Source organism: Molossus molossus, unplaced genomic scaffold (genome assembly GCF_014108415.1).
Source record: "Molossus molossus isolate mMolMol1 unplaced genomic scaffold, mMolMol1.p scaffold_m16_p_3, whole genome shotgun sequence".
NCBI lineage: Eukaryota > Metazoa > Chordata > Mammalia > Chiroptera > Molossidae > Molossus > Molossus molossus.
Genome location: NW_023425366.1, coordinates 9,087,756 through 9,104,853, shown reverse-complemented (window position 1 = coordinate 9,104,853; position 17,098 = coordinate 9,087,756). Strand labels below are relative to the sequence as shown.

Below are 17,098 nucleotides of genomic sequence, written 5' to 3'. Positions count from 1 at the left end.
CTGGAGGCGAGGGCGCAGGTAAGTCGAGTCCACTCTGCTGGCGTGCAGCTGTCAGGCCTGGAGGAGATTGCACAGAAAGGAAGGCCGTGTGTGGAAGGAGGTCAGCGGAAGTCAGGAGGCTTCTGGGAAAGGCCCCTCAGCCCCGCCCCCTCGGGTCTCCCAACTTCCGGCAGGAGGGACAGGAAGGGAGCCCACAGAAACATTCCTGGGCAAGTGGGAAAGTAGTTCATCTGGATTCTCGGGACAGTCTACACTAAAGACTGCCATTTTCCCCGTTTAATTGACTATTAGGTTCCAAGCCACATGGATAATGACTTAAGAGTGCTTATTGGGGACACACGATAGGCCCCAACCTCTGCGCCAATGGTCTAAGTTTGAATGTGACATGAAAAGTCCCACAAAAGGACTTGTTTTGACCTGAAGCTCAGATAGTTCAATAAAAATGAACATGATCTTCTGATTTAGGTGAATTCTTCCAAGAGTTTTTTTTCTCCTGTGATTGTTTATGGTGTCCTTCCTACTGCTGACTGAAATGGCCTAATCTAGCTTGTTTTACCTACATTTCCAGCCCTGAGGACGGCCTGAAGTAGATTCAGTGTTTAGTATGGAGTTTCTGAACAAATGAATTCTGATCTTGTGCAAGTGGCAATATGGTGCCACCAACTCCACTCGAGAGAGGAAATTGTTCCTGGGAGGTAACTGTGGGCAATGTGAAACCTAAATGTATACAAACCCAGATGTTTCCAGTATAAGGATTTTGAGAGTTTCCTACATATGACTTCATTAGCTCTTACAGCAGGATACTTAAGAAGTCCAAGTACCTTAGTGACATCACACTAAAGAAGCAGAGACCGAAGACGGTAATGTGATTTTGCCATTCTCAGTGAGTAAGGTCAAGGATGAAATAAGAAGAAAAACAAGATTATTAGCCTCATAGTCATGAACAAAGCTGAAGCAGCAGCCCTTTCTTAGTGTTACAACCTCAAAGCCTTACAAACACTACAGAAAACTGTGAGCAAGCTTCCAGGTGCTTATGTCAAAAACCATAAATCTTTTTTTAAGCCCTGGCCAGGCACTCAATTGGTTAGAGCATCATCCTGATATGCCAAGGTTTAGGGTTCAATCCCATGGTCAGGGCACGTACGAGAATCAACCAATGAGTGCATAAATAAGTGGAACAACAATTCATTCTCTCTTGCTCAAAAAGTAAATTAATTTTTTTAAGAACCCATAAATCTTGATCTGACTGGGCAAATTTTTTTTCGGTTGTGGTAAAAACAAATAAAATATATATATATATATATATATATATATATATATATATATATGGTTTACCACCTAAAACATACCATCGTAACCACTGGTAAGTGTACAGTTCCATGTATTAGGTATATTTGCTTTCCTGCGCAACAGATCTCCAGGGCGTTTTCATCTTGCAAAACTGAAACTATGTTCACAATCAACAGCTCCCCAGTGTCTCCTCCCTCCAACAAGCAAGCCCCAGGCAATCACCACTTCCATTCTCTGGTTCTGTGAGTTTCACTGTTTTAGACACATCACATAAGTGGAATCGTGTAGCACGTGTCCTTTTGTGACTGTTGTATTTCACTCAGCATAATGTTCTCAAGGTTCCTCCACTAGGCATCATTTTAAGATAGATTTCTACATATATTACTCAAAGCATAAAGGATCTCAATTGAAGTGAACCTGATATGATCCCAGCAAGAAAAACAAAAACCCAAACCCCAAATCTCAAATACTGGGCATTAAAAGAGAACCTGGGAAGCAAGTATGAAGTTTACAGTAGTTAGAACAATCAATCACTAATGGAACACATGGGAGTCTTCTCATAAATCACAGTGAGAGAGCATTCAGCCAGGTACAAGGCATTTTGGGACTGGGCAGAAGGAGTCACACAGGACTGGGTATAGCCTGGGCTGAAGAATTTAATCTTAGAGAGAAAAGTCTAGCCATCTAAAGTGGTGTCCAAAGCTCAGACTTGGACAAGTAAACTTCATACAAGGAAGTTCAATACGACCAAAGGCTCTCTGTGCTTCTGGAAAATCTGCTTGTAGAGTTCCTGTTATTTCTGTCCATATAATAAACCCTGTTCTCTCTCCTGAACCAGAACTATTGCTGGTCACTGTCCTGTCTGAATATGGATATTCGCCCAATCACTGTGTCTACTTGGCCAACACCTTCTCCACTGATAGGAAGGTCCATTCCCCTCTCTGGGCTACTCATGTCCAGCCCTCTCACAACAGCCCATCTTCTGTACCCAGCGGCATCAGAGAAGCCAAATGCTGGGCACAGTGAGGGAACTGTTGGAACAGCCCTCTTCGCATTCTCTCGATTGTGGTTGGACTGGTTCTAGAACCTCAGGCAGTGCCGAGCCTGAAAATGGAAGAGAGAAAAGTCGAGAGGCTTAACTGAAGGTCTGAAGGAAAAGAGCCTAGAGAGGCAGAAGACCAGGCAGGCTGTGCCAGGGACCCTGCTGGCAAAGTAAACGAGGCCAAGTGGATATGATGGAATGATAGAAAGAGCTACTTCATTGACCACTCACTCTGTGACAAGCATACTGTATACATTACCCTATTGATTCTTCACAACAAAGGATGTGAGGTTGGTATTGTCACATCTCCATTATAGAGCTGGGGAAATTGCAAGCCAGAGGGGTGGGTGTGTGTGTGTGTGTGTGTGTGTGTGTGTGTGTGTGTTTATATTTGTTTGTTAGTTGGATGGTGATAGCAGAGCTGTGGCTTGAATTATGTCTGTCCACAACATGCCCTGTGAGTAGTTTTTCAGATGTAACACCAGAGACCAGTGGAGTTAAGTAACTTGCCCAAGACTTGACTGCAGATCCAGCACTGCATTTGGGGTCTTGTATCTTCCAAGAATATCTCGTGTCCTTTTCACAACATAAAGTGACCCTTTACCCAGGACGTAGATGACCGTCACTTCCTTTTATAATTACTCACAAACCAATCATGTATCTCCTTATAAAGTTGCTGGCATCCACTTTTCCTCTTTTGGACCTTGGGATATTTACATATCTTTGCACCTCAGTTTTTACAATCTCTAGAAATGGCTGTTTGGTTCTGTGATAATTTACGATCGTTTTTCTCCCCTGGGTACCTGAAGGAATATATTGCCTTGGCATGAACACATTTGAAAATATTTTTGCCTACCATCGTCTCACTTTTCTACTGAAGATTATTCATCCTGGTACAAAAATCACAAATAAAACATGAACCGGGAGCATCGTGTCTGCCAGGTGCTGTTCACACTGCGCGTGTGTCTTCATTTAATCCTCACGACGAGCTAAGAAGTTCTATTATCCCCACGTTTTAGCGGAGGAACCTGAAGCACAGAGAGATTTCAGTAATTTCCCCTAAGTCAAGAGCTAATAAATAGCAAAGACAGGCTGCAGACCCAGGTATTTGAAGCCAAAGCCTGCATCTGTGAACTGTGGCTCCGCTGTCTGCATTCGGGGACGCTTATTGCTTTTTCTCATCCGTTCACTGCGTACCATCTGCCCCAGGTCATGCTCCAGCCCTTCCTCGCACAAGCTCCCAGCAGAGCCAAGAGAGACCTTGGTACTCGCCCTCTTCCTTGTAGCCTCAGCCCTTCCTTGACTGCAGCCACGCTGACACATTTCTGAAATTAAATGCCCGTTCATACATCTTCCGTTAGTGGCATCTTAAATCCATGAGCTGGTTTCTTACACAAACCCTCTTTGTTTGCCTTTGGGCTACCATGTATGGTTTTGTTGTATTTTAGTAGCCTTTCCCAAATTCCTTTACAGAGGCTCACAAAACCGTAAAGCTTTATTTAACGTAATTGTCACGTTGAGGATTATTACTCTGTTTTGGCAAAATAAGTCACTCTACAGATCACACTTGGATTACCAACTTACAAATAATTCGAATGTACAACTTAAAAACCAAAGCAGTGCTGAAGATAGCATTGATATTTTTTCCTGAAGACACAGTCCCATGTGATATTTCTTCAAAGTGTTTATTATAATCAATAATCGTTAAGCATATAAACAAAGAGAATCGTAGTGCCACAGTGACTGAAAAGTGCTACGCAGAACAAATTCCTGTCTCACTTCGTCCCCTGCCATGTGTCTCATTGGGCCCACTTACTCTTTATCAAAGTCCCTTGAGGTTATCCTTTGGCTGACATTAATTTGTTTCTCGGCCGGGACTTGTCTACACACCGAATAATGGAGCTGACTCAGAATACCTTCTTGAGTTGCCTTGTTTTCAAGTCAACAGAAAGGCCTTTGAGCAAGATCAGAGTCGCTCTACACTGGCCTTGTCGTCTGTTAGTCAACAGATCTATTTTACACTCTGACTAGAGGAGATATATTCTGGGCACCAGGGTAGACTCAGACCAGGCCCTGCACTCGAGGAGCGTATATTCTACTCAGCTGACAGGTAACAAGTGTATCTGCAACAGAAGAAGTTCATTGCTGCTACTCCTCAAGCACTATGGAGAAGAACGAAGCGATGGTTAGAAAGAATGGTGAGCATGGAGGTACAGTACACTGCCTTGGTCAGTAGGGTCAGGGAATGGCTCCCAAGGAGGAGGCATCAGACTGGAGGCCGGAAGGAAGAGGAGGCACACGGGTGAGGTTCTGGAGGAAGAATCCAAGCACATCTGCGAGACAGGAAGTCCGGAGGGTATGAGAGCCAGAAAGCGTGGCTGCAATTGGTGAGCAAGGAAAGGGCGGAAGAAGTCGTGGTCAGAGAGAGAGGCAGGAACCAGTCACCTCAGTAAGTAAGTGCCGAGGGTTTTAAACAATTGGTCGATGTACCTGATCTGTGCTTTGGAAAGTACACTGTATAGAGAGCCAGAAATGAGGGCAGGGAAACTGGGGAGGAGGCCTTTGGAGTAATTCATGTGGGAAAGGGTAGTAACTAGATTAGGGTTGTAATGTAGAAGTAGTGAGAAATAAAAGGATTCAGGATACATTTTGGAAAAAGATCCAACAGGATTTACTGATAGGGTGGTTTTAGGGTTTGGGGGAGGGGGAGATAAAGAATGGAGAATTGCTCCAGCCCTGGCCAGTACGGCTCAGTTGGTTGAGCATCATCTCATGCACCAGAAGGTTGCCAGTTCGATTCTCGGTCAGGGCACATGCCCAGGTTGCAGGCTCCTTCCCTGCCAGGGGGCCTGCAGGAGGCAGTCGATCCATGTTGTGCTCTCACATTGATGTTTCTCTCTCTCTCTCCCCCTTTCCCTTCCTTTCTCTCTAAAATTCAATTTAAAAACCTTAAAAAAAAAAAGAAAGAAGAAAATTGCTCCAAGGATTTGGGCTTGAAAAACTGAGGGAAAGTGGTACAAAATACTTAGAGGAGGAAAAGTTGATTCGGAACTGCTTGGCGATGAGGGATGGTGGACTGAGTACTGCAGTTCTTTCTGATATTTATAAGGCATTCAAATGCAAATGATGGCGAGGCAAAGGGACAGATGAGGATCGCTCAGCAGAAAGGTCTGGCTAATAATATAAACGTGGGACTCATTAGCATAGGGATGTGATGTCAAGCCATTGGTTTAGATATTGTCACTCAAGGGGAAACTATAGTTATAGGGAAAAACGGATCAAGGCCTGAACCCTAAGTGCTCCGACATTTCTTTAGATGTAAAGAAACGGAGACGTACCGAGCAAAGATGACCTGAAGGAACCAACCAGTGAAGTTGGGAAAAGAAGATGTTCGGTGAGGAGTGGCGTTAGCAGGATGGCAGAATAGAAAGCCCCAAACCCTTCTTCCTCTGATGGAGACCCCGATTCAACGCTACAGGAACCGTTCCCTTTGTGAGACATGCGCCCACACAGGGTGAAGCCAGCTGCAGGGAAGCTGCGCAGAAAATCTGTGGCCGTCTCACCGGTCCCTCCCCTGGCACAGTGCCATGCGATTGAGAGGAAACCCCCAGCTCCTGGCTTCTCTTTGGGGATGATAGGACAGGATTGGACCATGGTTCCAATGTCGTGACTTGGGGTGGGTTGTGGGGGGTGCTGCCTGAGGAACTGGCTGCTGTCTTGTCCGTGTCAGAGCACATGAAACTGAGCACCCTCTAGACGGCTGGGGCCACCGGGGACAGAAGAGCCGGGTGCTTGTTGCTTCTCCAGAGGACCTGCAGTACCACAGACAGAGGCCAGGACAGCTTGGCAGCCTCCTCGGGTAGGGGGAGAGAGAGTCCAGCATGTGTCTACTATCTGGCTTCTCAGGGGGCTGCCCAAGGAACTGCCTGTCCTGGAGCCATGCTAAGACCTGGCATCGATGTCCGGAAACTGCTGAGAACAAAAAGTAGATGGGTGGCCTGAAAACAGACACCAGAGGAGTGAGAGGCTTCGAGAGCTGGAGAAAAAGGACTGGCAACTGCCTCTAATTAGGAGGCATGAGCACAAGTCCAGCAGAGGCTCGAGAGGTCCCTGGAACCCGTAGCCAGGTTGGTCATGTCTTTTCGATAATAAGCATTCTGATACCTCGTTGTGGTATTGATTTGCACTTCCCTGATTAGCGATGTCTGTGTATCTTCTCGTGTACTTATAGGTCACTTGTATGTGTTCCTTGGAAAATGTCAATTCAGGTCCTCTTGACCAATTTTTAAATCAGATTATTCTTCATTGTTTTGCTATAAGGTTGTAAGAGTTCCTCATCTATTTTGGAAATTAACCCCTTACCAGATATATGGTTTGCAGATGTTTACTACCATTCCTTAAGTTGCGTTATTTTGTTGACGATTGCTTTTGCTGCTCAGAAAAATTTTAGTCTGATGTAGTCCCAGTTATTTGTTTCTGTTTTTTATTTATTTATTTTTTTTGCTTGTGCTTTTGGTGTGATATCCAAAAAGTCATCGCCAAAACCAATACCAAGAAGCTTTCCCCCTATGTTTTCTTCTAGGAGTTTTAGAGTTTTAGGTCTATCTATAAGTAAATCCACTTTGAACTGATTTGTGTAGGGTATAAGCTAGGGATCCAACTTCACTCGTTTGCATATGAATAACTAGTTTTACCAACATCATTTATTGAAAAAACTCTCTTGTCCCTACTGAGTATTCCTGGCTACCTTCTCAAATATTAGTTGACCATATACGCATGGGTTTATTTCTGGGCTCTTGGTCCTGTTCCACTGGTCAGCGTGCCTGATTTAGTGCCAGTACCACTCTGTTTTGATTACTGTAGATTTGTAATGTAGTTTGAAATCAGGAATTGTGATACCTCAGCTTTGTTCTTCTTTCTCAAAATTGCTTTGGCTATTCAGGGTCTTTTGTGGTTTCATACAAAATTTAGGATAGTTTTTCGATTTCTGTGTAAAATGTCATTAGAATTTTGATAGGAATTATACTGAATATATAAATGGCTTTGGGTAGTATGAACATTTTAATAATACTAATTATTCTGATCCATAAACATGAGATATCTTTCCATTTGTTCATGTCTTCTTCAATGTCTTTCACCAAAGCCGAGTTTTCAGTGTATAGATCTTTTACCTCCTAGGATAAATGTGTTCCTATATTATTGTTTTAAGCTTTTATGGAATATTATTTATCCATAAATAAGAAGGAAATTATCTTGTGCTACAACATGGATAGAACTTGAGGACACTGAGCCAGTCACAGAAGGACACATTCTCTACCATTCCATTTATATGAGGTATCTAAAGAAGGCAAACTTATCAAACCAGAAAGTAGAAGGGTGGGGCTGGTGGGAAGGGAAAATGATGAGTTGCTATTCAATGGGTATGAAGTTTAAGTCATTCAAGACGAAAAGTTCTGGAGATCCGCTGTACATCAATTTACTTGTAATTAACAATATTACACACTTAAAAAATTGTTAAGAGGGTTGATCGCATGTTATGTTTTTTTTGTTTGTTTGTTTGTTTTACTATAATACTAGAAAGTGCATTAAGGAGGCAAAAGAAGAACATGTTTCGGAAGAGAAGTGTGCTTAGCCACATCAAATGATGCTGAAAGGTCAAATAAAATAATAAAAAATTAGCCATTAGCTTTGGCAAAATGTAGGTTGTTGGCCACCTTGATAAAAACAAGCTTAGTGCCGCGGTGAGGAAATCCCGTAACTAGCATGGGCTGAGGCTAGAAAGGAAAATAACAGCCTGAAGACAGAGGAGACAGTTCTACAAAATCAGAGAAATGGTGCAATGTGTAGAGAGGCAAGTGTGCAGTCAAAGGGAGTTAAAAAAAAAAAAAAAAAAGAATGGTAGTATTAACGTGTTTGTGTTCTGATCAAATGATCCAGCAGAGACAGAGTAAAGGAGGCAGCAGAGAGGAGGGGTAAACGTTCCGATTTGAATGAATGGGATCCAGGCCATGGAGGAGAAGCTGGGCTTAGGTATGAGCAGCCCCATGTCTTCCCCTGACTTTGAAAAAAGGCAGAATATGCAGAAATAGATGGGGGAGGGGCTGATAAGTGAAACATGAGAAACAGAAAGTTCGGATCTATTTACATCTACTTCCATTTCTTCTATAAAATAAGAGGTGAGGTAATAAGTTTAGAATGAGCTGGGAAGAAGATGTTGATTTGAGGAGCAAAAGGAGGTATGAACCAATCATCTCAGAAGGTAGGAGAATAAACTTACTAGGGATGTGCAGTAAGATTCATGGTCAGACATCTCCAGCGAGTCTCAGGCACCCAGGCTGTGTGATTTTTTTCTAGAAATGATTAGCCACTGAAGTTTTCTGGGATTGAGATGGGTAGAAAATTGAGTTTAACTGAGTTGGAGTTTTTCCCGGAAAGCAGAAGAGGAAAGCGACAAGAGAATTAAGGATATTTTCAAGAGCAGGACTCTAATGCTGGGCCCAAGGGATTTGAGCTGATACAAAGAGAGAGGAAGACATGAGAGAGTAATAAAGACTGAAAAAAACTTCATAGTTCTGCAGTCTTCCCTCCTAGCAACGTTTAAGGCAGGATCTTTGCATCCCCGACCACCTTCCTTTCTGGGAAAAGCTCAGGGCAGGTCAAGGCCAAGTGTGCTAAGGCAGTCCTGGTCCCCCTCCCCCCTCTCCTCCTCCTCCTCCTCCATGGTGACAAGGGAGCATGACCCGATACATGCACGGAGATACGTTTCCAGTCACCTACTAGGACTCCTTCAAGTGCCTCTACTGCTTCATTGCCCGACAAGCTAGAGAGGGGCTCCAGGAACGCCAGGCAGGGAACTAGGGTTGCCGTTCATCATAGTCCACTTTCCTTCCTGAAATAAAAATTCTCCAGGTGAATGAAGAAACACAGCCATCCTTTATAATGTTGACTAAGGACACACATGGCCGCTTCATAAATGCTAATTCATAGGAAGAATTCGTCTGTTTGAAACATACTCACTAGCTGGAGTTTAAGACAGAGGGGGTAAGCGCTGTCCACGCCCAGGATCTGTCATGAAACACAGGAACATGGCAAGAACACAGCCAACAAGTCACCGCCTGTCCGTTTAGCACCTGATTTCCGGAGATGACTAATCCTGGTGGTGTCTCAAGAACGTGTAGCCACCTCCCTCTGCCCTTCTTCCTGACCAGCATCCTCTCTTAGCAGAGCGTAATAAAAGCATATGGTGCTGTGGGAAACTTCCGGTGGCCGACTGCTGTCTGAACTTGGCAAATTCTCTCTCACTCTTCCCTGACTTCTGCAATATGTGATTTAGATACTTTTCTGGTCTCCAATTTTCTGAGACTGATCCTCATCCTACTTAGACAAGAAGAGACAAGAGAATGTATAAGATTCTTACCTGGCCAGTGTGGCTCAATGTATTGAGCATCGTCTCATGGACTGAGAGGTCCTGGTTCAATCCCCGGTCAGGGCATATGCCCAGGTTGTGGGCTCAATCCCCAGTAGGGGGTATGCAGGAGGCAGCCGATCGATGTTCTCTCTCACATGGATGTTTCTCTCTCTCCTTCCCTCTCTCTAAGAAAAATCTATAAAAACATATTTTTAAAAAATCATGAGGATATCAATTCCATGATTTGAGTTCTAGGAGTTCCTTGAGTGCCTGCCCATCAAGGTGACATGTTCTCTGGTTTCCAAAAGCTAATGCTTGTGGGCCTCATCAATGGTAATTGGTCACATTTCCAGATTAACAGAGCTGACACCTTTAACCAACAATAACTAAAATGTGTGCAAACATGTGCATGTTTGTGTAAAATTCAACCTTTTCTTAGGCTCAGAGCAATTACTAATGTGCTTTAAAACAACGGAGCTATTAGGGATTACTTCAAGTATGTCAGATTATTTGGCTCTATTCACATTGTCCCAGGCTGCTCACTGGGAACACTGTGGACCCCAGCTCAATTCCTACTTCTGGACCTGTCTGGAGGAATGATGAATTAGGCAACACCCACCAGAGGTCTACTTATAGGAAAAATCAAGAAGCTTCTTGGAGAAGAAGTTATCTTAACAGCCAGTGGACACACATGTACACACAGAGAATGAGCTAACATTGACACAGAGCATTGAATAAAATGTATCCTACCTATTGACCTCTGCCTAGATCTCATAAACTCATACTTGAGTCTTAGGGCAAGGGGCCCACAGCAGAAGAATCGATACGAATTCGAAGAGCTCTGTTGCTGACGTCATACTAGGCGATAGATGGCGTTTCTGGCGGTGTTGGCCCGGCCCGGTAGGAGCGGTGGCACACAGGGTCAGCATGAGGAGGAGCAGGTGTCAGCAGCTTCCACAGAGAGGGACCCGCTCTGGGAACTTCTGACCACAGTGGAACCCAGGGCCCTTGTTACACGTAAACAGGCCCAGTGTCGGCCTCTGCAGACATAGCACAGGCCCTGGGGGCACTGTCAGCAGCAGCAGTGTTTTGGGTAGAAAACTCTGGAGGCACAGTTCCTCTGTAGGTCAGAGCAGCAAAAGTGACAACCCTCCGAAACAGGAACGAAGACAGAAGGCAGCCACCATGTGGCAGCTCCCACAACTGGCTTATAGCAGGCTGAAGAATGTGTCCTGAGATTTCTAGGACTGTTTGGAAATCCATTAAGGTGACTGGGAGGAGTGGAAACTGACCATAACATGACTTTGATTTTACCGTTTAGAGGACACTGCCTTTTGTGTCCCTGTATCTTCCTCTGTCAGTCTTTCTCCGCGAATATTACCCGTTGTTATGCTGATGTATAGCACTCAGTAGTCCTATCCCGCCCCTTAGTAATCCACTTGTTCTATTTTCATTGGCTGGCATTGACATTTAATACGAGAAAATAAACTAAGAATATAAGAAACTCTCCTATGAGTAAAGCATGTGAGCTTTAACATATAAACACAGCAGTGCCCATTTTAGTCATTGAAACAGATTTAAAAAAATTTTTAAAACACTATTTTAGAACACTGATTATGTCAAAGAACTAAAATTCAACAAGTGAGTTATAACCACATTTATGCATCTTTCCATTCCATGTACACCCCGCTTCAAATAATCGAGGCGTGGTTTGCAAATACAAGCAACACTGATCATTTCCTTCTCGTCGAAATGTACTGTTGACCTTTGTCGTTGTGGCTTTCCGATGCTGCTTGTTACTAACTTTTGCATTCATGATTCCACTGTTACTCAAGAACAATATTGAAAAGTTCTGTCTTCTAGAGAAGTTCAATGAATCTGTAACCTATAAATATAGCCCAAGTGCCTGGGCCTGTAACACAAGCAACTGAAACCAAATGGACAAAGAAGCACCAGCGATGTTTTGGAAATCATCATTAGTGACCACTAGCATCACCGGGGGGCCGATTTTAAGTGCTGCTGATAGCTGATGCCAGTGAACAGCAGGACTTCGGGAGGCGAAGGGGAAGGCTGTGCATTTATCACAGGACCTCGTTTGAACATTTAAGTAGCAATTAAATCACATCTATTGTTCAAGGTGCATGATGAACTATAATGTCAGTTATCAGAAATGTTCCCAGTCCGGGCCATTAGCCTTGAGTACATAGGGGGTTCTGGCTCTGAGCCTGACTGTGAATCTGAACACTCATAGATGGATGGCATGATCCAAGAGAAAGAGCTTCATCAAAGATGCATATTTAAGTTTGGCTCTGCCACTTACAGAGCAGATGCCCGGAGAGATACCCTCAGGCAGTATTTCTTCAATGTTAAATGTGTATGTAAATCACTTGGCGATCTTGTTAAAATGCAGACTTGATTAAATCAGGGGAGGGGTCTGAGGGGCTGCATTTCTACCAGGCTCTCGTGTCTCTGGTCCCTGGACCAAATTCGAGTAGCAAGGCCTTAGATCATTGAAGGAACATGTGAAGAGCACAGGTGTACATGAGAAAACTCTTCATGAACTGTAAAATGACATAAGTGTCACCTTATATTGGTTAAAAATAGTTGGTGACTCAGTTCAACTGTTCAAGAAAAAGCCCTAGTGGAATAAATTGTGTTCCAGACAGTCTTCAAGTCTTCCTCTTCAGCAAAATCAAAAACAAAACTGGGGGTCGAAAAGCCACACAAGGGCATTCATCCGAAACGATTTTGTTGCTTACTGATTGCTTTGAAAGACTAACTTCCATACAACCACCTTCACTGAAAAGCTGAAAAAGTAAAAACCTTGGCTTTTTAAAAGAAATGTGTACGATCAGACCCAGCCCCGGATTTGTCCTGTCGACTGTCTCACCCGATTCAAAACAGAAGTAGTGAGTTCCAAGTCAGGGAAGGAGACAGTTGGCAACAAGGAGAGATTGCTGCAAGGGAAGACCTTAACAACGGATAAAAGCAAACACAAGAACACGGAAGTCAGAGCTGTGGGAAGGTCTGATTTCCTTCCCTCAGCAGAACTGTTCTTTTTCATCGCTGTAGCCATTTTCTGTAAGAAACGAACAAAACTGACAGGTACACTTAGCAGTTTCCAAAGCGTGTCCGCGTTCCTATGTAAAGGACCATCCACGATTCCTGTGCGCGTGCTGGTTCACAAACTGGCCATGGTACCCAGAGGGCAAGGAGAGATGGGAGGAGGCAGGTCCCTGCAGGTGGCAGCTCGAATGGGCAGGGGAACTTACAGACTAGCTTGTCTGGGTCGGACACAAGAGGAAGTCGCCACCCTAGCCTGCTAGCTTGGTAACACTTTGCACAGAGGCCTTGACTGCGTCCATCTTCAGATACCGCCCAGACGGTCCAACAGCACGTTGCTCTCCCAAGGCTACGTCCTTGGAAATGGCTCTGCTGTGGGGACCTGGGCAGAACCAGTGTTCCCAGGGCAGGGAGGGAGAGAGGAGCCTCCCGTTGCCTGAGTTCTGCTCGCGGGTCAAGTGGCAGTCACACCCTCTGAATGAACTCCAACATCAAGGAAACATACACTCTCTCTGAGGTTCCAGTCCCACAAGATTTGGGCCAATCTTTTATTATCTCATGGTCAACTTACTGTACTATGTGAAGAAGACTTTCATCACATCTCAGAAGATGCATGACAAATCCCTTCCTGATCACTTAGGTAGGGGACAGAGTGCCTTCCTGTCACAGACCCAGATTCCCAACACCTTACCACATTAGGCAACAGCTTGCTGGCCCCTTGATGGGTCTCTTTGCAATGGTTCCGGAGCTGCCATGATTAAATCATTAAAAACTCTGCTTCAGAGATGCCAGAAATCCATCAGACTCCCCTTCACCTGCATTTCATACTTTGTCTTCCTGCTTTCCTCCTGCTGTGGGGGGAGGAAGCATCACCCAGACTGCCAGGCCGTTAGTAAACAAACAGTTCGGTGTCATCAGAGAGAATAAGTGATAAATGAGACTGACATCTGAGTACCTGCCCATGTGTCTTGACAGCACCATTCCTTTGAACGATAAACAAAAGCAAAACTACTAACACCAATTATTAACGTAATTCCTCAGGTCAGTCAAATCCTGAAGCCACTGAGATGCAGAGACTGAGAGACCTGGTTCTGAAACCATTCCCATCCCACACTGAAAGACGTTTAGCGATGCCGGAGTGCGCTCGTGGGGGGGGGGGGCATCACACACCTGCTGACCGGCTCAGCATCACACCCTGCTGACCGGCTCAGCTCTAGCCCTGTGCCATCTGGTTTAGCTGCCCCCAGTGGGTGGCCTCATTGTGATTAGGCAGCTCTTCACTCTCCAGTTCTGTCACCTACAAAAACCTGAAGTTCGAGGATGATGGAGCAGCGGTCCCTTCCGTGGGAACACTTGTGTGGCACACCAGGAGTGGTTTTAAATGGTGCAGATAATTACTTAATTCAAGCGCTAGCAACGGGCCAAGTAAACATGTAGCAGCCAGAAAGCTATTAGCATGATTTTAAGGCAATTATTCCATTAGTGTTTAATAGTCTCCAATTAGTCTTTTCTGACTATCAAAGTTTGAATGTCTTTTTTTTTTCTCTCCAAAAATCCTCACAGTTGAGTAATGCAGAAAAGTGCTGTAACCCACAGGTAGATCTGGATTTACATGTATGGATCTACCAAATCTACATGAGAGACTCATGGGGACTTGGGGGGTAGGTTTGGAGAAATAGGTTTTATTTCTGAGAAGTATCGGTGTGAGAATGGGGAGCTTACCGGGGGATCCACTCGGAGTGTAATATTAACAGGGGCTGGGAAAGTGGAGGAAATTCGACCACATCCAAAGCATCATCCTTATGTCTCTAAATCCCCCAGAATATCCCAGTCAGAGACTTTGCTTTCCATTTGTTCCATGGGGAGGAAAGGAAAATTCCCCTGTTCCTGCTAATACATATTTCCTTTCCCCGTCATCCTGGTCAGTACTTGTTGCTGCTGAATTATCCAGATACGAACACCAAAGCATTTTTCTCCAAAATTCCTAGAAGCTGTTCCCTAAGGACCATGCTAGAGGTCAGAACCGATAGCAAGCCATGTGCCTCCACTGAGCTGCCGTGTTGACATGCGTGGACTGGAGTTAACAGGACCAGCCTGCTTTGTGAGGAGGGGGCGGATGCTGTGATCTGGGCTACATACTCGGGCTCTGAAAAGTGGAGAGCTCCAGACATCGAAGAGGCAGGCAGGGTGTCGCAGCATCCCTCAGAAACAGCACTGTGAATTTAGGGGTTTAACCTCCCCGTGTCTCCGGAAAGTCAGCTATCGAAAGACAGGCAGCAGAGTCCCTGCCCTCCTCACTCTCTGTGTACAGAAACGCGCAGGTGAGACCATGTGGAAGTAACTTTAAAACCAAAGGAAAAAAAGAGGATGGGAACGCCTGTAGACGTGAGAGTGGAATTTTGCCAACAAAGTTGTGTACTTTCCACCATTTCCTTCAAAAGAGCAATCCCCAGGCTCTTGCCGGAGCAGGTGCGGCGGTGTGGAGGAGCCGGCTGCTCTTTTCCTCGGGGACACTGGACTCTTGGGAAGCTGCCTCTTAAAAGGCAAAAGGAGACGGGCTCTCCCCTTCCGGCCGCTGTTTAGTGCAGCCAGTGCCGGTCAAAGCCCACTTGTCTCACAGCCATCGATTGGAGTTATTGATCAGCTCCAGCAGGCTCCTCAGAGCCCCGTGGAATTCTCAAGAGAACCTTTCTTTTGCTGTTTTAAATTCTGTTTTCCCCCAGTGGCTGAGAGGGGGCGCTGGGTGGGGCAGATCAAGAGGAGAGAGAGCAGGAGGTTGCACTTGATACTGAGGCTCAGCTAGGGGCAAGGGGGGACTGCCTGTCCCTAATTTGTCCTCTAGCCGGCTCCTAGAGAGAGATTAAGCGTCCACTCCAGCAGCCCAAGTGAAAAGTCAGATTGGTCAAAGGAAGTACAGCCGTGTCCCCAGCCGTCACTGCGTTACACTGTCCTGAAACGTCCTCCCCACTGCACACCTGAGCCGAAGGGCTGCTGCGCTCAACCGCCCCCAAACCCGCCAGGGCTCAGGTCCGAGCCGCGCCATGCTGAAGCCTCCGGGGCCTCCCGCCTCTCCCTGGCTTTGCCAGGCTCCCTGTCTCCTGGCTGGGGCGCGAGCGCAGTCCCCTCCTCCCTGGGCTTTGCCTGTTAATCCCACCCCACCAGGGCCCCTCTGCAGGTTCCCCTGCCCAGCTCTTCTGGAGCAACAAACGCACACGGTCCGCAAGGACTCGTGCTTCCCGACCGGCGCTGTTCGCTGTTTGTTGCTAAGAGCGCTGGGATCACAGTCCAGACGGTGGCCACCCGGCCAGGCCCGCCGGGTCCACGCAGACTACAAGGAGACTACAACACGGTGCCCTCTGCCCCTCGCCCCCAGCAGCTCCTTGGTCAAGGGCAGCGATCCTGCAGCTGCCGGTCCCTCAACTTTCATCACTCTTGGGGAAGCGCTTTGTCCCTTTAAAGGAGACTGGGGACGAATTTAAATGACTCAGGTAGGTTCTAACCGAGAAATCTACCAAATCGCCTGGATTCTGTGACAGCGATGGACTCCGGGGTCCCTGCGCTGGAGCCGAGCCCCGAGGACATCAGCTCCGCTCACAGCACACGATCACCCCACAGACCCAGATTCCCACCCCTAAGTCCGCAAGGAAAAACGAGGGAGAGGGCACCCGGCGCCAGCCTGGAGCCAAGCCTGTCCCCTGCCCAGCCCTCTGACAGCCTGCTTCAAAAGCCAGCGGAGAAGCAGTCACCTTGACTCCCCGCGCCACGGTCTCCAGAGGGTTAGGCAAGGCCAGGAGGCCGAGGCTCCCAGGCACGCGCTGCCTGGCCCCAGACGCACCCCTGGGGACCAGTGTCCCTCCCCGGGCACTGGGGCAAGTTAGCACCTAGCGGCAGACGAAGCGGGGCGGGGAGGGGCCGCGGCGCCTCTGCGCGCCTACCTGGGATGGCCAAATTGGTGAGGGGGATGCTGTGGATGCTCTCCGGCAGAGTTGCCATCCAGTCGGCGAATCTCAGCTCGTTCTTCCCCTGAGACGAGGCCATGGTGCCGGTGGCGTGCCGCGGGTCCCCGCACTCCTCGGGCAGGCTGGCAGCTGCTGCCGCTAATCCAGGGTTTGCTCCAGCCCCGCTCGAGTTTACGCTCGCTCTGCGCCACACCCACAGGATGGCGCAGACACACGGATGGTAATAATTATTCCGAACACCCCATGCTCCCCAGTGCCTCCGCCAGACTCCACCGAGCTCCGGTTCCTGACGTCCGTGCTCCGCTTCCTCCCTCCCCTCCCTCCCCTCCCTCCCCC

The 17,098-nt window shown here is 46.6% G+C and overlaps 1 protein-coding gene across 1 annotated transcript in view; it reads right to left on the bottom strand.

Annotated features, from left to right (window-relative positions):
* The window catches only part of PLCXD3 (phosphatidylinositol specific phospholipase C X domain containing 3), a 146,829-nt gene extending 129,988 nt beyond the window's left edge, over positions 1–16,841 (bottom strand). The window contains exon 1 of the mRNA XM_036280793.1: positions 16,739–16,841. Within this exon, the coding sequence (XP_036136686.1) occupies positions 16,739–16,841 (103 nt within the window). The remainder of the gene's footprint in view (positions 1–16,738) is intronic.
* Positions 16,842–17,098: the final 257 nt, after the last annotated feature.